Source organism: Synchytrium microbalum (genome assembly GCF_006535985.1).
Source record: "Synchytrium microbalum strain JEL517 chromosome Unknown SmJEL517_scf0005, whole genome shotgun sequence".
NCBI classification, from domain to species: domain Eukaryota; kingdom Fungi; phylum Chytridiomycota; class Chytridiomycetes; order Synchytriales; family Synchytriaceae; genus Synchytrium; species Synchytrium microbalum.
In genome coordinates, this window is record NW_022158354.1 from 619,729 (window position 1) to 645,591 (window position 25,863).

Consider the following 25,863-nt stretch of genomic DNA (forward strand, 5'->3'; position numbering starts at 1 on the left):
AACGTAATTCCAGTAACATATGGGAGTAATTAGCAACGTTAGTGGTTTTTCAGTGTTTTAATAGTAGTGTATTTGCGGGACTATAATCCCAATAAACTACTGTAGCCAAAAAAAATCGTTGTTTCTGAGCGAAACCGAAGCCTTTGTCTCTGAGCGAAACCGAAGCCAGATCTCTTCCTAACCAACCATCTACCACCCCAGCTAACCGTATCCATAGTTGACCTCTATGTCTGTCTGATAATCCATTGGATCCTTCTTCCTGTGGTTCTTGCTCTACTTCCAAACCTCAGACAAATCAAGATGACCAGTTATTTGTTGAAGAAGAGAGCATCGTCTATCTAGCTAGAGCTAGATCGGGTCAGGCGGCAGTCTCAAGCGTATTTATACTGTGACCTGTGGTGGGAGCAGAGCACATCTCTTCTCTGCCAAAAAACGAGAACCACCACAACCACAATCTTTTCAGATTGAGAACTAGGAATAAGAGACCGCAGTCAATGTTCCAGAAAATCTAAATCCAGATCGACGTGACTTTTGGCCTTGTTTGCTAGGTAGAATCGTTTCGCGTTCGTCGTCGGTCTTTTGTGCTGGGACATGGCCCGATCGTGACGCTTACCTCAACCTAGCTATTTTCTCGCCACAATCTTGTGTTATATGTCAAGATCCGTTTATCAATTCCTTTTCTCTTTACCATTTGTTATCCAGTGACCCGCAAACACTCGAGCTTTCAGTTTCTATTGGTAAACTAGTTTGCAAACTCACTACGAACTTAAACTAAAATTTCGGTCTCCGTTTGACGAGGCAAACCACAACATTCCAAGCTAGAAGTGACACCTTGATTTGGGGTCCTTTCTCCCAACAGACACATCGAGAACTTGAATACTTTTAGGTCAAGTATTCATATTTAGGTCAAGTATTCATTTACGCTACTCTCAGGTCAAATATTGATGTTATGCCATTGTTCATTGCACTAAAATTTCTCGAGAACGGACTTACTCCTCTTTGCTCCACATGTGGAAGAAGCCGACGACAGACTGTGACTAACAAGAACATCACTGTGGCTTGAAACGTCAGTTTGTAAACTCATGCAATTCTGAATGTCTGAGTTTGGGTTGTTGAGGCCTCAGTTCGGTTTCGATTTTCGGGCACTGTGTTTTCTGCCAACTGGACGCGGTAACATGTTTGTGTACGAAGAAGTTCTCTGAACGTGACATGAAGAGCATTTAAATTATCCAGAGCTGGCTTATAATGCTGCTTTGACCAGGCTGGTGCCTAAGTCTGTGTATCCTTCCGTACTCTTGACTTCCTTTCTCCATGCAGCTCCAAAACACTTGCGATCAACTCAAGTATTATTCTTGAATGAATCTACCGAGATCGTCTTGGATTTTTGGAGCTACTAGCCTATATCCCGGATAGGAACTCGATTACATGGATCGCTGTTGTGACGCCTACTGTAGCGAATGATCAGAGGAGAAATACAAGTAAATTCATTAGCAAAGAGTATCAATGTTGCGATCAATAGCGAGTGCGATTCCATCCAATACAAAGTTCCCAAGTTCGCCTTCGTCAAAGTCTTTGCGAAATCATCACGCTTTCTCCAACATCACGACAGACCGAGTCGGTAGACATTAGGATTAAGATAGTAATGTTCCATTAGATGCTTAGACGATGCATTCGTTCACCATTGCTCGCCAGCTGCTCGATTCGGGTGGATGCAAAGTCTATTTGACAGATGAGGAGTTTGCAGTCTTTCAACATGTAGCAGCAAACAAGCAGACTTGGGACGCATTCTGGACTGCTCCCAAAGACACTCTAAAGAAGATGGAGCCAAAAGGTAAGGATGGGCAGTCTGTCTCTTGCTATTTGCCAAACAATTCATGAATATCTTGACATTGGTTAAAACGTACACAATCAAACTGATTCAACCCAAATTTACTAATATATTTACAGCTAATTTATTGGTGCACGCCGAACAAGTGCGAGGTGATTATCCTCACTCGGCAAGATTCTATAGTGTAGCTGCTCTTCGTATTCGAGCAATGATATCCGAACAGTCCTTGGTCAATTTGGTCCCGATCCCTGATTCTGTATCGGCTCTGATCGTGCCTAATGATATCAATGATCTACCGAAAGCCTGGTCCAGTGTCGATCGTGACGATAGAGTAAATTATGGAGTCCTGCTTCCCCATGTTTCAAATGGTATCAGCCTTGTCTTGTTCAGCCCGTATGCCCCGATTTTGACATTCTTGCTCTTTACATTTATGGTAGATCCTCATTCTCTCACAATCCCCATTGACGACATGTACTATACGCTTGAATACAATTTGGAAGTTATGGAAGGCTACGAAGCTCTGAAAGTAGGCAAAGAACAGCAGTGGGAAGCGTCTCAAACGTATTAACAACTGATGTGGGTCGTCTATAATAGGACCGAGCAGTCTTGGAAGCGTCCATCGAAGAAAAAGTGCCAGTGAGAAATGAACCAACACCTATACTTCGAAAGGCTGCTCCTCCTCCAAAGGTAGAAAGAGTTCGTGCAACTGGTAGCTTGCAAATATTAAATACGTTACACTTTTCATTGGGTTAGGCTGCTCCTGTTGTGGATGTTCATGATAGTATAAAGTATCTTCATGAACTAATTGCCAAAGTAGTCGACGAACCAAAATCGCAAGAGTTGCAGTCCTTGTTGCATAAGGTTCGCCCAAGCAAATCGAAATGGGTACGATAAATCTTGGAAATAGCAGAGAACGAGTAGCTTCTCACTCCGTCGAGTATAGGCAAGTACCGAAAGACTTGGTCAAGAAGATCTATACGAAGCATGCGAAATGGTGCTGAATGAGCTGAAAGGTTACACGGTAAATTGCATATTGGTTATCGTGGAGACGGACGTCACAGGTAGCTCATGATTACTTTATTAGGATCATTCAACGCCATTTATGAAACCAGTCAGCAAGAAGGAAGCTTGGAACTACTATGATAGTGAGCGATTTTACCTTTCATCGTTATACTGAGCGGACGTGTGACTCTTTTCTTTTCTAGTCGTCAAGAAGCCTATGGATTTGGGGACTGTAAGCCACAGGTATTTTCTCATCGACTTGATCTGGTGCCTGACAACCCATATCATCATAGATGACAAAGAACCTCAAGAACAAGCTGTATCTGAGTAAACAGGATTTCTCAGATGATCTTTACCTCATTTGGTCCAACTGCATGTTATACAACACTTGGCCGGTACATATTTTACGTTTACTAGTATTCATGGATTCCGTTAACTTTGATGTGTTTTTAGGAGAGTCCATTTCGCAAGCATGCCTCAGCAATGAAAAGGAAAAGCACAGAGCTACTGAGAAAAGTGCCAAATATTGTGGTCAAAGTCATACCAGGAGAAGAAGATTATGAATCCGAGGATGACGATGGTCTGTTTCAGTGTGACGTATTTTTTCAAGTTTTCTTCTGCACAAATGCTCAATCGCAAACATTTTTAGACAAGGACGGCAGTGTAGCCGATCGATCAGAATCAAATGCTACAGGTGTTCCTGAAGTCGCAGGTTCTAGATTCTTAATGACCACATCCACCGCACCTGAACCGACACCGCAAGCCGAAACACCCGCTGCTCAAGCAGATACACCAGCACCCATGGACATGGATGATGATACAGGCGTTCCAGGAACACCAGTATCTCAAGGAAATGTCATGGACGTAGATGATGGTGGGGCAGATGATGGAGGTACATCACCAAAGGCCTCTAAGGCACCTGTATTCGGTGATGCTGGCAATGAAGATGGAGGCGATGGTACTGAAGGTGGTGGTGAGACTCCTAGAGGGAGCTCATTGCCCCCTGTCGAAATCGATGAGCCCACCGAAGGAGATTCAGAGAGCGTGCAACCACTCAACCCTCTAGCACGACGGAGTTCCAGTTTAGCTGAGTCAATTATCAAGATCGAAGAGCCAGAGGTGGATATTCGTGTACAGCCCACCAAGGATGACGATTCGTTTCGTATGATGCAAGCAACTAGAGCAGATGACGATCTGGTAGATGATGGCGGCCTTCAAATATCGCATTGGAAGAAGGCTACATTGGAAGTGAGGAGTCATCAATGGGTAAGACCTCGAATCTGGAAGTTCGCTTCATGATATTTGGGTTTGAACTTGGTTTCTAACTTTTTAGACGGAGCGAGGACGCCGACTCGCTATGCCAGTGGAAGATCGAAAATCTTTGCAACCATCAGCCGATGAAGTGAATGCGTCGTTTGAAGGAGATCTGTTGTATTTGGCACGAAATCGTCATCGACGAATAGGTCGTGCGGACGATGAAGGAAATGGTCCTGACATAGCCTATATCCCTGAGCTTTCAAGGGTGCCAATAGGGATTCCATGCTTGCGAAAGTTAGCATTAAACCGAGTAGTAGATGAATCGGCAGTCAAGTTTTATAATCTCGAATCTACAATGTTAGCATCAGTCTGTTTGTTCTTCCATATGCCTTAAAGCTAATTTCACGTAACCCCCCTTGACTAATAGGCAAGCACGGCAATCACAACCACATCTATCAGATTATCCGAATTTACAACCACCAATGAGTAGGCTGGTGACGATGTTTGCTCAAAATAAGAAGGATTTACGAAAAGTCAAGCAGATGGCTTCTCGCATTGCTTCTAGGCAGTCAGGAGCTTCTGGTACAGAGCTCCCTGTACCACGGAAGAGGAGGCAACGTTCCACGACAGAGTCTTTGCCACCTATAAATCTCGACTGTGGTGCTGCTGGTTTTGCCTTGAGACAAATTGTATCCGATTTACTGATTCACGCTGGCTTTGACAGTATGTTTGCATTCGCGGTTGGCGGTGCATTTCTTTTAGCTGATGTGAAACGTCTTTGGGTGGTTCAGTATTACCTCTTACAAGCAAACACCTCTGTAGGTGCTCATATGTCGGCGGTGTCTGTCTTGACCGACATTCTAATAACGCACTTCGGAAATCTGGGTCAATCACTTCGTATGTATATAGACAAGTACGGACGAAGCATGCCAAGTGACGAGATACTTCTTCACACCTTGGAAGAGAACGGTACTAGTACTGATGCTATGGATTCGTATATACGGAATGACATTCTCCGATATGGTGATAGGCTAGTAGGTCTGCAAAAGAAGCTTGAGACTGTGTATCGTCGTATAGATCCTGACACTGGAAATGCCAAATATGACGAATTTGATGTCGAGGAATGGATATCAGGTGCCGTCAGTGACGATATAGGAGCAGATTTATTATGCTTGCGAGAATTAGACGTTGGAGTCGATGTGATTCCGATAGACGTATGGAATCGTAATGCAGAGCATCCACTTCGACCCCGTCGCAGTGAAAGCCGGTTTGATTCTCCACGTTTACCAGCTAATGCTCATATATTGCGAAGTGGTAAATACGAGTCACCTGAACCATGGCCCATAGCAGATCCAGATGAACAAATCGGATTACTATCCAACTTTTTCAGTAGCCGAGCATCTCAACCTGATGGTCTTATTGATGATGAAGCTCGACAGCCACCAGCACTGAGTAGAGGTAAATTATCACTAAAGCTAGCACAGACTGTACGCAGGAAACCTCTAGAAACACTGGTCAAGAAAAGGCCGGTTGCTCCTATATCAACAGTACCCAATGGAGCTATGATCAATACTACGCTATCGACGCCTGTATCAGCAGAAGATTCCTCGAGTAAGAAGAAGAGGCCAGATAGTGAGGATGTTGTGGTTGAAGCTGATGTCAAGAATAAGAGAGCTCGTCGTCCTCCAAAGCGAGGTAAGAAAACATGTTACCGACATGGATCAACGATAGTGTACTGAACTTTGCTCTTTGATTCTAGTTGCCGAGTGATTACTTTACATATTTAACAATTTGTATTTGTTTGTAACATGCACGTATATAGATGCCGTACAGAGCTGCTAGTCACTATTTAACTATGCCGAACGTCTTGTATTGCAGGCTGGATAGCTCTCGTTCCTCAGTGAAGGAGAAGTTGTCAATGCGAGACTTTGGGGAACCTTTAGTCGACACCCATTCTTTGCTAGTTGAAAACGAAACAGTCAGATCACCAGGAGTGAATGGGCGACACGAATAATCACGTACAATAGGTCAATTTGACGTTTTGGTCCTTGAGCTATTCCAACGACAGATCCATCAGCATGATTACACACGGTTCCCTTAATGTCAAGTCTTTGAGCTTCTGCAGCCGTGTACTTTCTAAAGAACACACCTTTATAACGCGTCAATCAATAATATCATGAATTTGAGTATAAGCTCGTTCCAAGTTCGTTGAAGCGATCATGCAGCTACTCCCTGTTCTGGTGAATCAAACTTGCCTTGAACTTTGCCCGTTATTTTATACGTAACGGTCCAAAGGGACTCATGACTTTGGGACAAGGATTGGTCCATTGCCTATGCTGAACTACTCCTTCACCAGCTGGTTTTCATGTAAGTTGCTGTTTCATTCTCTATTTGTTGTTTTCAAGTTGATGTGTGCTTGACCCCGTTGCTAGTTGCAAAAATCACATAGATCTCATTATATATTTTATCAGAGTTCATAGACCAAAGTGCTCGTATCCGTCATGGCCGAGATCTCACGTGTAGACTGCAACATTGCCACATTACGGGACTTGTTGCCCATTATACGCAAATCCACTCAAGGACATGCAGTTGGATCACCTGCAAATGTTAAAACCTTATATCTGCATTCAAACCGTATCAAGACACTGGATCGAGATGTGCTCAGTATCCTGTCCAAGCTCACCATACTGGATGTATCCAGTAACTTTATCGACAAGATTGATGCGCTGGAGGGACTGAGCGTTTTGGTTGATTTGAATCTGTCTAATAATAAGGTACGGTTCAGATATTAAATTTTGGTTACCTTTCTGTTGGGGCCTCAGTTTCGCGTTGATCTAATAGATTCGACGTGTTGAAGGACTACGCAGTCTCCAGAATCTGAGACGTTTGAATCTCTCTTTTAACCAAATTAAAACTCTGGAAGGAATGGTGGAATTGCATGGAGACCACTGCTCGCTGCAGACATTGGACATTAAAGGAAATGAGATTGAAGAAGTGGATCAGTTGGCTTATATCGTTGGGTGTCCCGTAAGTTTTCAATTTCATCGTGCTTTCACTTAGACATGGGAGCTCATACGGAACGCACAATTAGCATTTACGAGAACTGTCGGTGAATACAGAGGGATTGTCGACAAGAGTCAATCCCATGTGTAAAAATGTGGATTATAGTCGGGCCACTGTATTTAGTATGCTACCACAACTGGTTGCTGTGGATGGTCAGGATGATGCTGGGAATTCGAGGTCGCGTAAGATCTTTCTCGGTATCCATTGTGCTTTTTTTGGTGCTGTGCTAAACAACTTGCACCTGTATAGCGGAAGATTTGCTGTCGGATTCACCTGATATCAGCAAATATCAATCGGTTTTCGATGAATCTGAATTCTTTTCAAGTGTCCCGATTCAGTATGTAGCGGACGATAAAAGTGCATTCAACAGTCTTCTAAAAACACCCCGATCTTTAGATGTTCAGCAATACCTCAGCATCGTACATCAAGACCCATTTCAAATACCCTTCCCACAACTCCCTCTATTGATTCGGCTCTAGCACGTTTTCGTGCTCCAAGGCCATCGTCAACAACGGAATCCAAAACACCAGATCGTGTGCTAGACGAGAGACTAGATCGATTAGAATCACGTCTGGACGATATACTCAAAGCCTCTCGTGAGAATCTAGCTCCTCGTGAACCTCTAGTATCAGCACCACCGCGGCCAGCATCTCCTCAAAAGTCGTCGTCACATCCCATGTCGTCAGCACAACCATCAGACCGTTTAACACGACTAGAAATTATGCTGGGTCAACTATTAGGTCGTTTTGAAGGCCCTGAACTGCAAGAGACCGTAAAACCAGCAGTTGAAAACAAACATGTCAATCCAGACAGGTTGGAAAGCTTAGAATCTCAGATGTCGACTTTGGTTGACTTTTTGGCTGGGAAACGAAATTCAAACATTCCTAATCCCAGTAAGAAGGTACTTCACAGATCTTCTCATCGGGATGATGAATCTGACGTGACAGATGTTGATGGTGGCAAGTTGTATGAAGCCGATCTGGAGGTGCAGAATTCGATTCTACAGGATGCAAGAACAGGAAAGAAGGCAAAGGGGGTTCCTTCTGTGACGGTCATAAAGTGATTACATTCGCTGATTAACACATGCCGTTTTTCGCTTTCTTGCTAAAAGCTGATCTCTATAGACCTCTGAGCAATAGTAAAATAACTCCGAATCTTGCATCATCGAATGCTAAACTGTTATCAGCTTTGGAGCAAGAAGAGAAACGATTACGAGGGAACGAATTGAGAAATGTTGCTCAATTGAGAGTATTGAACGACAATCTCAAAACACAGACTCATCGGGCTGATGTGGCGGAATCCAAGCTAACGGAGCATCAGAAGATGGTGAATCCTGAAATTTTCCTGAACCTGGATGGAACTGTGTGCTCAAAGAGTATCTGAATAGGTGGAAGACCAACAGAGAGAATTAGAGAGTGTCAATGCACAAGCCAAGAAGAGCGGCGAAGAAGTTGTCTCCTTGTCTTCCAAGATTCGTGACATGGATCAGCTTATAAACGACTTGACTGTGAGATTGGTAAGGTGTTTGGATTTTGCTTGTTCAAATCATATTCCCATTTAACGCGGATTTCTAGGCAACCGCATCTGAGAATGAGCGTAAAGCTGCTGAAGCTGCTGTTGCTCTGTCGTTTCTGGAATCACAACTCAAAAGGAAGGAAATGGAGTGCGAGCTGGCCAAAAAGTCGTCTTGTGACGCAGAGGTAGTCATAGAAATTTGAGATTGCAAAGAATTACTGCTCACATTTTTCAATTTAGGTTGCTTTGTCTAATATCGAAAGCAAACTACACGTGTCAGAGGCTGAAAAGAATCGTTTGTCTGTCCGATTTGTCAAAGAACGCGAACAATTCAAGGTCAAAATTGCTGAAGTCAAACGAGAGAATGAGATATACCAAACCACTATCAAACAGCTGCAACGCGAAGTCGGTGGGCTAAAAGATCAAATGGCTTCAAGAGATCACGCTATGCAGCAAAATCTGCAGGACCTGTATAGGTTGGGCGTCTGAAATCTTTGAAAGAAATCAAACCTGGTACTAATGGCGCCCTTTCACTCTTTAGTTCCCATGCTCATGAAGTCGATGCGGCTGTCGGAAGTGCCACTCATCAACTAATGGATCGGCATCGAGAGGAAACCGACATGTTGTCACGTAGTCTTGTGAGCACGCGAGAAGCGTATGCTGCTCTCGAAGAAGAATATCGTAAAGGCATCAAGGAAGAGCAAGCGAAAGTGGAGCAAGTGCAAAACATTCTTCAGGATACCAATCGGAAACTCAATGAGCAAACTCTGGTAAGTTTTGTGAATTTTTCACCCATTAGCGGGAACCCACGAATCTCATCGTCTTCATAATAGATTATAACGGAGGCTAGTCAGAAAGAGAATGAAATGACTGCCATGATTCGAGACTTGACAAGTCTAGTGAAAGAACAAAAGGCTCGGATTGCTGATTTGACTGAAAAGAATCAGCTTTCCTTTTCAGTCTTTGAGGTGTCTAGTCAATCAACGCTTGCTTTCCTTTTGGCTCCGTCCTTAACATGTCAGTTGTAGGAGCAAATGAGAGTCCTTGAAGCCAAGCTTCGAAGTGCACAACGAACAAAATCTGAAATGAAGCAGGCTCACAAAGAATCAGCCGCTTCTCAATCCGAGCATGTCGCAAGACGATTAGCTCTAGATTCTGCTGAAGCTGAGAAGGCCAGATTGAGCAGTGAGCTAGCAAATCAGGTAATTATTACAACTCATTTACTTGCAAATAGTAGTTCTGAGAGAATGTTATTTTATATAGGCAGTCTTGTTTCAACAAGAGAAGGCACGGCTCGAAACTCGTATCAAGCAACTGGAAGAAGAAAAGTCCAAGATTGAAAAGCAGTTTGAATCCGATGTGCAGGTATATTGTATAGTATTACGAAACCAAACTTTTTTTCACCCCAATCTTGGTAGGCTCTTCGTGTCAAGAACAAGATGTTGGATGATCAGAATGACACGATTCGGACTCTGAAGCAGAATCTCGAGAACAAGGTTGGCACAAGTTACTCCTGCCTTGATAACCTTTCAACCCAAAACACAACTTACTCTCCGACCGCAATAGACTCGAGAGCATCATCTTTTGGCTGGTGATGTTGAAAAGCGGGAGGAGAGGCTAGAAGAGCAATTGGCTATAGAGCATCAAGCGAACCGAGATATGCGTCGAGAGTTAGATGCTCAAGAGAAACTCGTTGAACAATTACAGTCACTAGCAGATGAGTATCGCTCAGAACGAGATGCTCTACGTAAAGAATACGTAGAAGTGACTCGTCGGCTCAAAGAACGGAATGACAGCATCCAAAAGATTGAGGAGGAGGTTGCTCGAGTGCGTGGTATCTTCAAGGCCAAGGAAGACAAGTTGATTCAAGAAAAGGAGAATGCGCTGAGAGCCAAAGATAACAGCATTGCGGATTTGAGATTGTCTTATGAGGTATGTCTTTTGATTTTCTGGCAAGCTTCGAACGATAGTTAATTAACATGCAATCCGGTTAGACTCAGTCAAGTAGGCTTGCTCTGCTAGAACGTGAGCGAGACGGTATGGCACAATCGCTTATGAATCTTCAGCACAAGCTTGAAGAAGCCACAGTCGACGTAAGTGGATGTGGGAGTCGCTGGCTGTTTTTGTCGGCACATCTCACACTCGATTCTTTCAAATATAGAAAAAGCAGCATGAATCAGAGATGCGAGTCTTGCTGTCTGAAATTGATCGTCAAAAGCACAAAATGGAAGCACGAATGGCCAAACTAAGAGTAGCAGTTCAAGAAGATTGATGTTGGTTGTACTTTTCTGTAAAGTAAATTAATATGTACTGTTGCAATTGTCGATATCAAATCATATTGTATATTGGATTTTGGTTGGTGTTTTACGTGGTGGTTGTTTTGCAGCTTTTCCGCTTTCATAATTTTGTTACAAAAAGTCACCACTCATTCCCACGATTCAACCCAAAGATGAGCGACGTTGACTCTGAGGAACTTCATGAAGGACCAACAATCGGTGTACGTAACCATTAAGACTCTTCCCGCTTCTCTTTGCATGTCTCAAAAAGCATGATGCAACAAATCGTAATTTGGAACCAGTTCTAACTTGATCTTTTACCGTTCGGGATATTCTAGACCTATGAGGGCGAACGTAATGACAAGGGTCAACGACACGGCCAAGGCAAGAACTTGTTTCCCAATGGGGACTCATATGATGGCCAGTATTCCGAAGGATTACGAGGTGGTCATGGAACATACAGATGGAAGGTCTCTGGTGCTAGATATGTTGGAAGCTATGCAGAAGACAAGAAGCATGGAGAAGGTCTACTAGTATATCCAGATGGAAGCAAGTATAGAGGTAAACCCCGTTGGCTTTTTCTTATGACTGGCATTGTACAGCATTGTAGTGGACCAAACGGTGTCTGAAACGTATTGTATGTAATAGGCGGCTTTGTTGCTGGCAAACGAAGTGGTTTTGGTACTTATTTGTATGCAAATGGTGATGTCTACAAAGGTAACTTAGGTGTTTGAATCCCCCATATCACAAATACTCTTGGACTAATAAACTGACGTTTAATAAGGTCATTGGGAAGATGATGCAAAACACGGACCAGGTATGATGGGGTTCATGTATTTATTTCGACGCGATCTCATAGTTCCCATGCATCAATAACTCAAGTCCTATATTTGAATCCAGGAGAGTACACTTACGGTGCTGTTGGAAGCACCAAGAAGGGCATTTGGGTTCACAATATGCTAAATGGATCTGGCCAAATCATTCATGCCGATCATCACATTTCTGGACACTGGGCCTCTAACGACCTTATGGTTCGTACACGAGCTGGATGACTGAGAGTTTCCTTTTTGATTCGTTATAACCAATGTAATTATGCTTTAACACTTCTTTGTCAGGTTGCACCCGTTAAAATCACCTTCTTGTCAACTGGTTATACCCAAACTTGTGCCAATCCCATCTATCTCGGAGTCGCCGCAGTCCCATCCGAAATCACAGCCTAACCGTAGTCTTGTCACATTTGTGAATTTAATCTATATCCAAAATAACCATTCAAACTGTTTGATCAACGAAAGTCTGGCTTTTAAGGTTGATCAAAAACGCGTTCAAACAGGTCACTGTTACAGTCAAATTAAGAAACGATGCGATAAATGATTTTGATGTTTGATGAGGTCCTAGTCTGCTGAAAAAGCTAGAACGGCTTGAGTCAGCCAAAGCAAAAAACCCACACTCTAGAAAACGCCAATCACGCACATTCAAAATCAAAAAGCCGACAAGCACTATCGGGCCTCGTGCATCGCCAACATGGATGCAGTACGCGCTAGTGTCACGAGTATGACACGAAATTCGCAGCGTGATATATCAGTTATGCTGACGGAGCATGATATCGATTCCAACATTGGTGTCGGAGCTTCTGAGGACAAGGCATCCCACGCGCCTGTTATAAGGTCACGTAGCAGCTTTGCCTTCCACCTTAATGGAGCCACGTCAGCAGGCAATATCGTGAAAAGTATGAGCAAACGAAACTTAATTGGACCAGATTCTCGTCGTATGCGGGAGGAATCGACAGATAAACTCAAGGAAGCTGCTGCAAAGGGTCATGATGATTTATTCTTGTGGGAAATTTCACAAAGTTTCTCTTCTGTCTGGAATCATCCTATATCCAGGTTAGTTTGTTTTGAACTCTTCAAAGCAAAGTCGACGCAGTTTGAACAACTGGGCTCAATTAATGCTGATTAGGTGGTATTTCCTAATGTTTCTCTTCTTTACCGACCATCATCATATCTACGTGAGTGTGACGAAACGTGTTGACTAGAAACTGTAAGCTGGACTGACCAAAATCATATATCATGACAGTTCTTTCGAATGGATGCTATTCAATACCGAGCTGAATACCACAATCTGCATGCTTCCGCCCGCAGGATACACGCTCAACGCATATTCAACCAATATCTCGGTCGAACAGCAGCCCTCCCCGTGAAATTGTGGAAGGTGGAAAAGATTTCAGTCAGGAAGGCCATCGTAGCCTGTCAAACCAGCTTGGATCATCCTGAAGCAGGCCTTTTCGATGATTTGGCATACATCGCTTTACGAAATTTGGAGAACGTACACGACGGATACTTGGGTGAAGAATCCAATGGAGTTAGCAAAACAGATGCCAGTTGTGATAGTTTAAAGAGCTTGAACGATCACGCTTTGAAATCGTTTCGAGAGAGTGCATTTTATCAAGCTATGCAGAACGATTTACGTAAGTCCGAAAAGAGAATCCTTCGTCGAGAAGCTGGAGCTCAGACTTTGTCTATAGGTGGAACACGACAACTTACAACGGTACAATACCAACGAGCTGCAGAGAGGATAATGGATATGCCTCCAGGCTACTTTGACGAACCTGAAGTTTGGGAAAAGTTTGCATGTGCTGTAGAAGCTATGGGTCTAGATTGTGAAGCATTCCGTCAACGAGTCGTGACCGAGAATGCCAACGCAGCTCTGAAAAGAAGAAGGGTATGACGCATGTCGCGAGAGTGAAATATTTGCCAGTGGCTTTACTGATTGTCTTTGTTTTGGTCCTAGTCTACCAACACACCAGTACATCGTGTCAAGAGTTCCACATCTTTAGCCTCATCAGCCAAAACAGCTACAAACAATGAAGACACTGATGCTGTTTCCATCAGTAATTCTACTGCAGAGTCGTCTGCTACTCCAGCCAAACTAAAAGACCCAATGAAACGTGACAATCCTCGACCCGTAAGTCCTTGAAGCTTTCCGCAGCATTTAGTTGCGACTATGAACTTTTTTTGTGCTAGGCTACTGCAGGATTAGCTTCAGACCGTTCTGATCTGGAGCACACGTTTGTGCAATACGTCAATCACGACGTCAACTTTTGCGAGTACTGTTACAAGCGACTTTTGCACAATGGTGACGAAAGTAATGCAGCTTATCGCTGTGAAAGTGAGTATGACGTGTTCTGTTCATCCTTGGTATTACTCTCACCATGTTTTATACAGCATGTCGATACGTTTGTCACAAGGTCTGCAGATTGCAAATGCGATTATCTTGCATCAAGACTTCGATTGGAGATGATGTCGCCACTGAAGGAGAAGTTCGTATATGCAACGCAACTGTTGATTTCCATACAAGTCTCTTTATTAAGACAACTATCGATTTCATAGGAAGGAACTGAAAAGCTACGACGAGTAGCAGACAAGATTCAAGCTCTCCAGAAGGAAATCGACATAGAAATGAAGATTCGAGATGGTCTAGAAAAGGTCATATTGGCACGTGGAGGTCTTGGAGGTCCCAAAAACAAGAAAGCCACACCACAGGAGATTGAAATGGCTGCTCAAATGGACAAGTCCAATAAGAAATTGGATGTATTGAAACACGAAATTCAAAAATGCAAAGCCCAACTGGCCGCTTTGAGCACCGCTCAAATCGATCGTACGTTGACAAACTCTTCGTCGTCTTCAACACCATTGCCAACTTTACCAGTTTCAGTGACAAGCGCCAGCATGTCCACTTTCAACGCATCAAGTGTATTACAACAATCGTTTATGGCTGAAACTGGCACATCCTTTATTTCTGGAGCATCTATGACGCTCACATCACCAATGCAAGATATGCCAACCGGTATGGTCTTCCAATTGGGAAGCCTAGCATTCACATCTGATGGACCTCTGTCTCCCTTGTTTTCTGGTACAACGAGCACAAGTCATGAGGGCGACTTAGTCAAAGTATCAATGACGGATACTACAAGTAAACTCAAGTCGACCGGATCCTTCTTCTTGCCAGCGGAATCTACAGTCAAGGATTTGATTGGTACAGCGCTCGAAAAGTTGAATCGGGGTGCGAAAGTTGAATCCTACAATATGGTGTCCATAAACGAGCAGAACGGTATGTTTTGATTCGACGATGCGGCTGAACTCACAAGCAAAGATAACTCATACTCTTACACATTTCGCTAGAGGAAGTGCCTTTACGCTATGAAGATAAACCATCAAGACTCGGAGTTGACTTGGTTCAAACAACTTTCGATCTTCGCCTAAAACAACCTGAACCAACTGCTAAAACAGTCGACGACTCTGCCGATGCCAAACGTACACAAAGGCAGAAGGAAGTCCTTTACGAGCTGATCGACACCGAAATCAACTACGCTACGGACTTGAAGCATGTCGTCATTCTCTTCTTGCGACCTTTGACGATGTCTGGTTGCATGAACGAAGCCGACTCCAAAGAAGTCTTTAGTAATATAAGACAAATCGCTGATTTACACGAAGGACTTGCTGGTGAAATGACCAAATGCAAGACCGACCCAATTGGCCATTTGAATGATATAATCAAGTCTCTGGAAACCAGAGTGGAGGCTTTCGCCATGTACACCATATACTGCTCCAACCAACACAACCAACGCCGAACACTTCAAAAACTTCGAGAGGACGGCACATTCTCCAAAGCTTTAGCTCAATGTGAACTGACACCAAAGCTTCAAAAATTGGGCCTAGCCGATATGCTTGTCAAACCCATGCATCGTGTAACTCGATACCCAATCCTCCTCAAACGTCTCCTATCATACACCAAACCGGAATCACCTGAATATTATAGTATCGATTCTCTCATTTCCCGTATCGAAGAGAAAGTCGGTGATGTCAATGAGGCTGTAAGGAAGCGAGAAGCAGAATTCAGAATCCATCTCATAGACGAGAAGATGGACTTTAATGGAGTGGTTGAGAAATTCAAATTGGCCAATGGTCGACGAGAACTTGTTTCCGAGAAGCCATTCACATACCACAAAAAGAATGGGCAAGGTGGAGCTGAAGTATTGGTCTTCACATTCACCGATTTGGTGCTTATAACAAGGAGCAAAAAGGATGAGAAGATTGTCTTGTTTAAACCACCCATACCGTTTGAAGCTGCAGTATTTTTAGATAAGCCAGACGTTCCAGGTAGAAGTCATTTACATTTTATGATTGAATCAACAAGCTTTTTTGCTCCAGAACTGAACACTAACACTTCTCACTTCGTTAGATATGAAGAATGTATTCCAGATAGTCCACCTTCAGCAAGAAATACACACCATCCAGACTGTCTCCTCCTACGACAAGAACAAGTGGCTGCAAGAGACCAACGCTCTCCGAACAGTATTCTGTGACTTCTACTTCAAGTTTGAGCAAGACCTGATGCGGAATGCAGCCACCCGTTTCCAGGTTGATGGTGCTCCATCTGCCGAATCATCAAACCCGCCATCACCAGCATTACAACGCAAACGAGGACACACTGTCAATAACGTATCGACACGCGAAGTCGCTTCATCACTCTCAACCTCTAACCCTCTGGGATCCAACAACAGTCTGAGCAATATGAAACGACAACCGTCGTGGACGAATCTATTTGGTGGCAAGTCAACTCCAGCACCGGCAGCAACCCCCATTGCTGCTTCTTCAGCTGGTGCTGATGTAGATTCGATTTTGATGCCAGCCATGCCCGTATCTCGACAAGCTGGTATCATAGGAGCTTGGAATCCAGCTTCAGATGCCATTCGCAGATCCGCCACCCATTCGCCAAAATCATCAAAGGAAGACTTGACTGGTACTAGACCAGCACGAACTCGTGCAGCAACTGAGGAGAGACGAGTCGACACGTCGTCCAATAGTAGCAGCGAAGCCAGTACTGCAGCCTCCACTCCTGTTTCTTCACATATGGCTTCAATCGCTGGCAGTGGCATCACTCACAAAAAGTCGGCCTCAGTCGGATTTAGATTTGGGTTTGGATATGGTTCGAATAGGCCTGAGAGCAATGGACGTGAAAAGGGACCGATGACACCATAAGACTGTATATTATGTAGTTTGTTCAAATCAAGTGTTTAATAGAGCAAAAGTGTTTTGATAGTGACAATAGGTTGTGGAGATAACTTCCTGCTTTGGTCGACCCCATTTCCTCGTCTTTATATGATCTCGGACTTGGAGCATACTAGGATTATCCTTTGTGCTTTCATATTTTAAAGGTGGGTACTAAAGACAAGAACTACAACTGAATGATGACCACTATAATACCGGTATAATCTCTTCTTTAAAAACCAACAGGGTAATCTTATTATTATAACAGGACCTTGGATTTGCCTCAATTTGAATCTTGATAGTACATGGAGTCTTTAATTGGATACTAGGCTCTAGTTTGCCTTTGAACTCAACAGAAATGTAGATGACCTGTACGGTAAACTCGCCCTCTTTATAGTCACGAAAAACTAAAAACCTCAGTAGCATAAAAGGAGCACTTGTCTAGATCTTGATGTTCACAAACACAACATGTAGAAAATATAATAGACCTTCCATTCCCTCCCTACAAATCAGTCCAACCAGTTCGATCATTCTAAAGTAGTTCTACTCCAACGGATTTACACACGTTATTACGACTTGCACACATTTTTACAAATTTGCAGACATTCCTTCATCGCCACTGTAAACCATTTACACGTCTAACCCCTCGTGGCGACTCGAAGACCTATTCTTCACACATCAATCTAAGTTAAGGGTATAATAAATACGATTCTTCCATACAACCACAACTCCCACGACCCTTTCCAAACACTTGGTTTACTTGATATGTTGTAGCTGTTCCTCCAACCTTCTAGCAGTAATACGAGGCTGGCCCTCCTTTTCAGAAGATATAAATAGCGATGCCATAGATAATCGGTACATATTAACACGACTGACGTTATCCAGAGACCATCGATACAAGTTCAAGCAAATCCTCGACACCGCATTACAAGCACGGGCGACAGCTATTCGTTCCGCTAATCTCAAGCATTCTATAGTAGGCATCCTATTATTCCTACCAACTTGAAGATATTGCAGGTGCTCCATCCGTGTAGCCATCGCTTCTATAATGTCATCGTCACCACCAGATCTAACTACGAGAGCTGCCAAATTGGGACACGAGTTGATGATTATGTCCGGTGTGAGAGAATCCGAGTTGCTATAGTCGGTTTCCCAGTACTCAATCTTGAGACTGTGGAGCTGTTTGCCACAACGAGCGAGTATGGTTGCCACTTGGGAAGAGTTGATGGGTAAGCCTAGATCCCGGAGGCTTCTAAAATTATAAGTGTGAAGGTCCCTAGTTATATCGGGCAAGTGCAATGACTTGAGAGTTACGGCGTGGCTTTCGACAACCGAGTCCAATACTACACTAGAGTCTTCATGGTCTTCGTCGAGCAATCGAATGCTTAGATGCTCTAGTCGGGGCGTGGAGTTTACAGACACCAGTGATCTCAATACAACACTTTCACATAACAGACCAATACCAAAGCAAATATCGACCTTCTTTAGCTTGGAGAACTGCGTGAAATCCCAACATTCAGTCGAGAAATCACTCAGAGTCCTTCTATATCCATGCTGGAAGTTGAATGATTGTAGAGTCTGGGTACTCTTAGCTCGCAAGGCCAACAATCCAGATTCAAAGACTTGACGAGACTCGGGCCAAGCGATAAACCGGGAATCAAATGTCTCCACCTTCATGATTCTCATAACCTTCAATATAGATTCCGGGAAGGCATATAGATCTAGTTTAACTTTTACGGCTTTATTTCGAAGTTGGAATTGTCGAATCATGGTGTAGTCCAGTTGTTCATCAGCGGCAGTTTCCTTGTTTCTGACCTCTAGAGTGATGGTCTCTAGATTACAGGCACGTAATAGGGTAGCGGCAAAGTAGTCGGTGACGTGAATGGAACGTAATTGGCATCGTTCCAGCAACTTTTGGATTCGAGCAGCGTCGAGAATCAAGCCACCACTAGATAAAGAATGAATTACGTTAGTTGAGCAGTAATCCAAGTGTTTCAAATCTTCTTTTGGCACAACACATTAAGGTTTTTCTGACCCATCACAAAGTTTCAGCAACTGACATGCATTAAAATTTTCAGGATGCCAAGCACGTACTGATCTTTATAGTCATTCCCGATCTCTACACCCTCAGGAACACCACCAAAGCTCAATCGCTTGATGTGTTTTAATGCGTCTTGACCAAACCCATTATTCGTTGCGTTAGATAAGATAAGATCAAGATGGCGACGGCTGAAGCGCGATCTGTTGCCAGGAGGAGGAGGGAGGATCTCGTAAAGGAGTCGAAGTGCCTAAAAATTGACAACGAATCGTCAGAAATCTATTACATTAATGCAGATCGTTCCTTTAGCATCAAAAACTTACACTTTCGTTCCAGGTCTTTGAGACCAATGCACAAGCATAGAGAGATTTAAGGTCTCTATAATTAGATAAATACGTGCGATTGACTGCCTGCTCAAGAATCGCGTCGATTATTTCTACTGGGAACATGACCATCTTGGTATGAATATATATATTGGTTGATGGTTTTGAAAAGCAGAAGGTTGAGAGAACGGGCAAAGAACAAGGTTGCTCAGGCATGTAAATAATTCTGGAAGGCATTATAAGCATATGGATCTAGTATTCAGACTTAGATCTACGCCTGAAACGCGTACATCATCGTGGATCTATATGCAAAACACGATGAATTTCTATTTAATTAATGATTGAATCCAAGCCGATAAACCGTAGACGATCAAGACGATCAAGGTTGATTTTCTGCTAGTCGGATTTGGCCTTCTACCGGTAACTCACTAACAGCCTTTTCATGCTGAAACTTCCACATGTCAGCAAATTTTCAAAGCATGTGAATACGTGAGGGAGCCGTGAAAGTTTTGTTTCATCGTAGAGGCGCTGGTACGTGTATGGCATGTCAGGTATCATGAATGGGGTTTAACACGTCGGAACTCCTTTTTTGGAGCTTGGATCAAGTAGAAACCACGAAATTCTCCAAAAGTGTTGAATCATTTGCAAACCAGACACCATAACAAGAGTCTACAGCTCAGTGACTCTGTAAAACTTATGTCTTTATCATGAATTGAATCTCAATGTAGAGCGACCGCATGGGATTATACGTGGAAAACCGTGATCAGAAATATTCTGGACTTCTGCGAATCTACATCACCAACATTTTCAATGAAAACACGATATAGAAATAGAGCTAACTTCTCGTGCATGATCTATGATCTGAACAAGGATCATATCATAGCCTAGCCCAATACCAGTCAGTATAAACCGTTGTTCCGAAAAATGCTCTCAAGGTTGTGTGTGACTTGGTGCACAGCACACACTCCTGAGACCAGCCCCAACTGCCCGAACCGTATATAAAGAAGATGTCTCTCTCTAAAGCTTGGAGTTCAGCTGTAACAGCATGCAGCAATCACATTGGCGATACTGCCACGTATGTATTGTTTGCCACTATTGCGTTAAAGGCCTCTGCAACAGTGAGTGACCATTTTGTTACAAACTTGCCCAAGATTTTTGATTTCAATGACGACTACAATCGTGAGAATAACAGCAATTTTTGTTTCCCTAGTACAATGCCGTGTTATTCCACGAAGCTGGTAATTATCAACATCCCACGTTTAATTATACTCTGATCTCAACGATCTAACCGTCCATGTACTTGTAGCTAAACGCGGATGGTGGAAGGAATACCGTATCCAGCAAAAATATGTCGACACTGAAATCACAAACAAGGCCGTTGACGAGAAAGTCGGAATGAATTCAATTCCTTCCTTGATCATGCTCGTGGCTCCATTCTCAGTCCTACAATACAAGATCTTGCAATACGCTTATGGATTCAACATCCACAAGATGCCAACGAGCGCCTTAAAGTTCTGGAAGGACTTTTTGCTCTTGACCGTAAGTACAATGCACATCCTTGAACCAAGTACACTTATGAAAAATGCTGATTTTTGTCATTAGGTTGCGTGGGATGCAGCCCTATTCTTCATCCACTTTGGGCTTCACAAGATCCCATACCTTTACAAGACCATTCACAAGAAACATCACGAGTTTAAGGGTATGTCTGACGCAAAGGTTTGGACTTTCTCGTCATTCATTTATGCCGTATCTTCACAGTTGTTGAGGTATCCGTTGGAGGTCACTTGACGCTCATTGATCACTTTTTAATGGACCGACTTCCACCCTTGATTGGCATGCTCGTAGCGAAGCCAGACTTTGCTCCAATGGTCGGTAATCTTTAGGCGTATTTGCCGTATATCTGAGCTCATGCTTTCGCATTATCTTCCTCAAAGATCGCCTTCCTTGCCTTCTACTACCACATTGCGTCAAGGGCACATTGTGGATATGAATTACCGTGGGACCCTCTTAATTGGTTTATGCCATAGTAAGTTTATGTTTGAAATGGTTGAAATGGATCTCGAATTAGGAATTAAGCACTATCGAGTCTGGTGTTGTTGTTGTTTTCGACCTTTTGTGAGCACATTTGACTGACTATTTAACATTTATGAATTCAGCGTCCGTAACCACGACTACCACCACGAAAACACCCACTGTAAGCATCGCATAACGATATTCTATCTGCTCATTGTATATGTGGTGTTGTGTATTGTGGTGTGTTGTACTGACAAGGAACCCTTTCTCTAGCAAACTACCAAACTCTATTCTTTTATCTGGACTATATTGTCGACGGCTTTGGTAAAGGAAACCGAAACTTCTGGAAAGTTACTGCCGACCGAAGGGAAGCTGCCAGACAAGGAAAACTCGTCGTCGAGAAACCCAAGTTTGTAGGCACAGAAGAAGACGTGCCAGAAGAGTTGTAAGCAGAAGCAAATAGAACCTGTGTAAAGAGAGGAAGGGTGGAAGAATTGTGCATTGTTTTAAAAAAATTAAAAGGTCGTCTAAATAACAAATTAAATGGATTTTATGGTCAAAGTTCATTTAATGAGTGAGATTTAAGCTGACTTTTGTACCATCTCAACGTCATTCTGAGACGCTAGTTTCTTCTTGTCGTAATAATGTTTCAGAAACAAGATAATCGGAATGTCCAGCACCAGTACCGAGAACCTAAAACCAAAAACGAATTTAATCACCAAACTCCCCAGCGAAGGGCAGTTTGATAACCACTTACAGTATCCAACACCCAGGAAGGAACCTTGGAGCACTTGAATCAGGGAACAGATATGGTGAAGTTATTCCTCCCAAGTTTCCTAAACCGACCACACCGGCTATAGCGACTCCAGACGCCGTAGTCCCTTTCGCTGTGTCCAGACGCCATGCGAAGAAAGGTATGATCGCAATGTTGACGGAAGTTGTCAAGAAGACTGCAAAGTATCGAGCTCCCACTGTAGATGTCGTTGCCCTGCCAAAAAAGAGTCAGCATTCAGGACATTTTGGGTTACCAACAGTTACATCGCCACTTTTACATACAGAATCAAGTAGCCTATAGCCATCGAGACGATTCCCGTTATAATATGCTATTGGAGACGTATTGTTAGCAACACTTCCCAAAGTCCAACACAGTTTCCAATATTACTGACCAGCCCTCTCTCCTTCGTTTTGTCACTGTGATAACTCCAGAAAAGAGTCACTCCAAATCCAAAGAGATTAGTCGGTATGGTCAGCAATTGTGCCACATAAGACTGGAAGCCCATGTTTTGAATGATTGTCGGACTGAAATATCCTTGTCCGTTATTAGCATTGTTCATTAAAAAGTCTAAATTCCAAAGCTCGATCAGCATTTTGAACAATTGTAACATAGACTGGGAACACTTACAAGCAAACACCCATAGCCACCATATGGGATCAAGCAAAATCTCTCTTAGTTCTGACCATCTGAAATGGGGCGACTCCATACTAGGTGCATCAACAGGTAATCTTGAAACTGCCACTTTGCGTTCACTGTCTGTTAAGAACTTGGCTGTTTGTGGAAAATCTGGGAGTACCCAAAACGTTGCTATACCCAAGAGTACGGATGCTGATTGTATGGAGATTGTTAATTTACAATCAAAGGAATCTGGCAAAAACATTTACGTACGAATTCCTTCCTATATTTCGCAAGTAAGGAGCGTTAGAGTGTCATGCCCGAAGTTTCCCAAATTTTGAATCCTAAATATCACTTACGAAGATAAACAGCCACTGCCAGCCCTTGAGCCCACCAATTCCATTCATGAATGAGATACAAGATGCCAGTAAACCTCCGAAAGCTCCCGAAAGTGATCCAGCTATACTAATAATAGCTAATCTCGTTGCTCGTTCTTCAGATGTGTACCAGAATGAGATGTAATAGCCGATTCCAGGATAGAAACCTGGATAGAAATCTCTCTTAGCCTGTGAATATCCTTTATTGGCTACACAATCGCCTCAACGGGTCGACCATGTGAAAATGCGAAATATGTATACAAACCTGCTTCCAGCATTCCTAAAACCAATCTAGCAACAAGCAATCCAGCAAAATTCTTGACGGCAGCAAAACTCATCGCACATATACCCCAGAGGAACATTATTCGAGTAAAATGAGCTGATGGGCCATAGCGCAAAAGAAGATTGGATGGAATTTCAAACAAACAGTATGTTATGAAGAATACGGCGACAGCAGTGTTGAATTGCGTTCCAGTTAAACCGAGAGATTGAGCTAACGAGTCTCCAGTCTCGGAGTTGGCGATCTAAAGAGAGTATACGGGTCTTTAACAAAAACGAATCGATAACTCGTTGTGTGGTTTATGTAGGTGCTGCGACACTCGTCGTGGGGTTTGTGTTGATCTAGTTCAGCAACCCGACATCAACGCTCTCCCGACGAGTATGCATAACGATGCACCGAGTTTGCATACCTTTGCATTCCCCAAATTCGTTCTGTCAATGATAGAAAAGATGTAGCAGATAATCAACCATGGCAGTAGTTTCTAATGGGGTTTGGCAAAATGGATGTAAGTCACTCATCAAGACACATTTCATAGAACGTTTCCCGACTAAACGATCAACAAGGCCACCGGACATTGACATACCCAGTCGATTTTCTTGACAACAGCTTCCTCGACGGCTGGGTTGACAATTGCTTTTTCAAAGTCATCGGATTTCGCCAGTGGCACATACTGTGGGAGCGTCATCTCCGAGGGTGGTGTCAGTGTTTGTTCTCCGAGATCGGCGCTCTTTCTGTCCTCGTCCATGTGAGCAGTTGGCTCATAAGGTGCTGAGCTGTTTGACGTGTGAGAACGTTGTGCAGAGCAGATGTCGGCAAATGTTTACATATTATATTATTGAGTCAACCAACTGGCGAATTACAATACTTTAAGTATAATACGGTTCTTATTTGTTCGTAGCAGTAACGACAGGTCCTGCTCCCCAACTAATGTGATGTCTCGTCCAATCTCATCCTTATAACATACACCATTTTTTACTCGTTCGGCTCCTACTCGGGCCACAATCTGCTTCATAAGTTCCGGATAGTCGATATCCAACGGTATCTTCAAAGCGAGAATGTCCTCGTCGTCGATTAGCTTCACTTTTACACTAGTTGGCTGTACTTTCTGAGCGTCGTCACCTTCTTTTGCATGCTGACCAGCAGGCTCTCCACCTTCCTCATCCCCTGCCCTGAGAGCTAAAAAGTACGTTACTGCCTTCGACTGCACGACTTTGGCAGGCAGCCTCACCAATTCATACAGATACGTGGATAGAGCCTCCCGCCTACTCAGTACTATATCCTCGGATACTTCAGTGCTCTCGTGAGCTGCCGGTAAAGGCAGAAACGGTATAGTCCTAGGCTCTGTCCTTCGTCCAAATTCGCTTGGGAAGTTGGAGGATAGCGACATCTGGAGATTCCAAAAGTCTTCAAACGACCGAGATAATACGAGCCTGGAGATGCCGTGCAATCCAAGAAATTCACATTTATATATCTGATCTTGCACCTCGTGACCTATTATAGATGCATAGCACATTGGTGTACGTGGTAGTGTCAGAGGGAGCGGTGGCAGAGGTACTGTCGGAGGCGGCTTCGGGCTTGACGGATTCCTTTTCACAGGCATACTGGATAGTGCCGGCACAGTTGGGGATGTCGTTGCAGATTTTGGACTGGGTGGATTAAGATGAATAGAATCAGATAGAGTCGGTATAGATGCTTCAGTAGTCGTGAGGCTGCTAACGGAATCAGATAATGTCGGTATAGAGGGAAAGGCTGGTATAGCTGCTTTTCTCGTCAGAGACTCGTTGGATCCAGCCCGGTGCGTCGTATGAGGTTGCGGGCTAGGAGATTTAGACCTAGAGGCGGATATGTATCCAGAATCCGCTCGGCGAGCCTGTCCAGCATCGTGAGGGTTGCTGTTTTCAGGGTACGCATAGTCACGTTCGATTACAGCGATGTTACTAGGAATGAATCCGTGCTTTGGTGCCTTTGGATCCACGCCGATGACTTCGTAGTAGAAGGACGTTTGATCGACCACCTATCAGTCCAACGGATTAGCATGCCAAGTTGTAAGTGCGTGCTTGGGTGGCTTCCCATTACTCTATGACAAACCTCAAAGATGTCTCCAGCTTTCACATTAAGTTCCTCCGTGTACTCGGGAATCCAATCTTCCACGACCTTAATCCTGTAAATCGGCTTCTTTACAATCGATTCGTAGCTTGATGGTCTCACATCTTCAACTTCCAATGTGGGTACTGGTTTGTTTCCTTGGTCCAAGAGTAGAGAGTGGCGAATAGAAGCGTCCCTGGATATTGTACGTGCTGGAGGCCATTGAACCTCCTTCGAGCTGGTCATTCCGTTCGCTTTGATTAGAACGACCGAGTGTTCGAATTTGTCGGTGTTTTGTGCGTTTCTTGCTATGGAAGCTTCACAACACAGCTACAAATCCGAGCCGCGTTGATGCCAAAGATTCGATAT

The 25,863-nt window shown here is 43.6% G+C and overlaps 7 protein-coding genes across 7 annotated transcripts; 5 read left to right on the forward strand and 2 right to left on the reverse strand.

The window, feature by feature from the left end:
• Positions 1–1,665: 1,665 nt before the first annotated feature.
• On the forward strand, positions 1,666–5,857 carry SmJEL517_g01577 (uncharacterized protein; the record flags this gene model as incomplete). Its single annotated transcript, XM_031167505.1, has 13 exons — positions 1,666–1,831; positions 1,948–2,354; positions 2,423–2,515; positions 2,582–2,713; positions 2,772–2,849; positions 2,913–2,973; positions 3,034–3,062; positions 3,124–3,225; positions 3,284–3,410; positions 3,480–4,096; positions 4,164–4,444; positions 4,515–5,782; positions 5,847–5,857. The coding sequence occupies 13 exons, from the start codon at positions 1,666–1,668 to the stop codon at positions 5,855–5,857; spliced, it is 3,372 nt and encodes a 1,123-aa protein (XP_031026665.1).
• Positions 5,858–5,932: 75 nt separating this feature from the next.
• SmJEL517_g01578 (acylphosphatase) lies at positions 5,933–6,415 on the reverse strand (the record flags this gene model as incomplete). Its single annotated transcript, XM_031167506.1, has 3 exons — positions 5,933–6,047; positions 6,110–6,236; positions 6,343–6,415. 3 exons carry the CDS (start codon positions 6,413–6,415, stop codon positions 5,933–5,935), a joined length of 315 nt encoding a protein of 104 aa, XP_031026666.1.
• Positions 6,416–6,588: 173 nt separating this feature from the next.
• SmJEL517_g01579 (uncharacterized protein) lies at positions 6,589–10,937 on the forward strand (the record flags this gene model as incomplete). Its single annotated transcript, XM_031167507.1, has 17 exons — positions 6,589–6,861; positions 6,929–7,114; positions 7,179–7,332; positions 7,400–7,487; positions 7,547–8,209; positions 8,275–8,476; positions 8,538–8,666; positions 8,725–8,850; positions 8,906–9,141; positions 9,207–9,435; positions 9,499–9,633; positions 9,694–9,867; positions 9,929–10,030; positions 10,084–10,161; positions 10,232–10,597; positions 10,660–10,758; positions 10,827–10,937. 17 exons carry the CDS (start codon positions 6,589–6,591, stop codon positions 10,935–10,937), a joined length of 3,351 nt encoding a protein of 1,116 aa, XP_031026667.1.
• Positions 10,938–11,114: 177 nt separating this feature from the next.
• SmJEL517_g01580 (uncharacterized protein) lies at positions 11,115–12,161 on the forward strand (the record flags this gene model as incomplete). Its single annotated transcript, XM_031167508.1, has 6 exons — positions 11,115–11,162; positions 11,280–11,502; positions 11,590–11,658; positions 11,726–11,758; positions 11,842–11,972; positions 12,057–12,161. The coding sequence occupies 6 exons, from the start codon at positions 11,115–11,117 to the stop codon at positions 12,159–12,161; spliced, it is 609 nt and encodes a 202-aa protein (XP_031026550.1).
• Positions 12,162–12,462: 301 nt separating this feature from the next.
• SmJEL517_g01581 (uncharacterized protein) lies at positions 12,463–16,979 on the forward strand (the record flags this gene model as incomplete). The annotated part of the gene is made up of 9 exons (XM_031167509.1): positions 12,463–12,824; positions 12,898–12,946; positions 13,015–13,659; positions 13,729–13,902; positions 13,962–14,106; positions 14,163–14,257; positions 14,328–15,048; positions 15,120–16,097; positions 16,180–16,979. The coding sequence occupies 9 exons, from the start codon at positions 12,463–12,465 to the stop codon at positions 16,977–16,979; spliced, it is 3,969 nt and encodes a 1,322-aa protein (XP_031026549.1).
• Positions 16,980–20,356: 3,377 nt separating this feature from the next.
• Positions 20,357–21,811, forward strand: SmJEL517_g01582 (uncharacterized protein; the record flags this gene model as incomplete). Its single annotated transcript, XM_031167510.1, has 8 exons — positions 20,357–20,467; positions 20,560–20,587; positions 20,656–20,888; positions 20,952–21,048; positions 21,108–21,217; positions 21,284–21,375; positions 21,506–21,543; positions 21,636–21,811. 8 exons carry the CDS (start codon positions 20,357–20,359, stop codon positions 21,809–21,811), a joined length of 885 nt encoding a protein of 294 aa, XP_031026552.1.
• A 132-nt stretch (positions 21,812–21,943) lies between these two features.
• On the reverse strand, positions 21,944–25,740 carry SmJEL517_g01583 (uncharacterized protein; the record flags this gene model as incomplete). The annotated part of the gene is made up of 12 exons (XM_031167511.1): positions 21,944–22,055; positions 22,120–22,350; positions 22,419–22,465; positions 22,529–22,704; positions 22,765–22,965; positions 23,026–23,035; positions 23,112–23,338; positions 23,395–23,653; positions 23,819–23,890; positions 23,993–24,182; positions 24,270–25,423; positions 25,498–25,740. 12 exons carry the CDS (start codon positions 25,738–25,740, stop codon positions 21,944–21,946), a joined length of 2,922 nt encoding a protein of 973 aa, XP_031026551.1.
• Between the last annotated feature and the right edge of the window lie 123 nt (positions 25,741–25,863).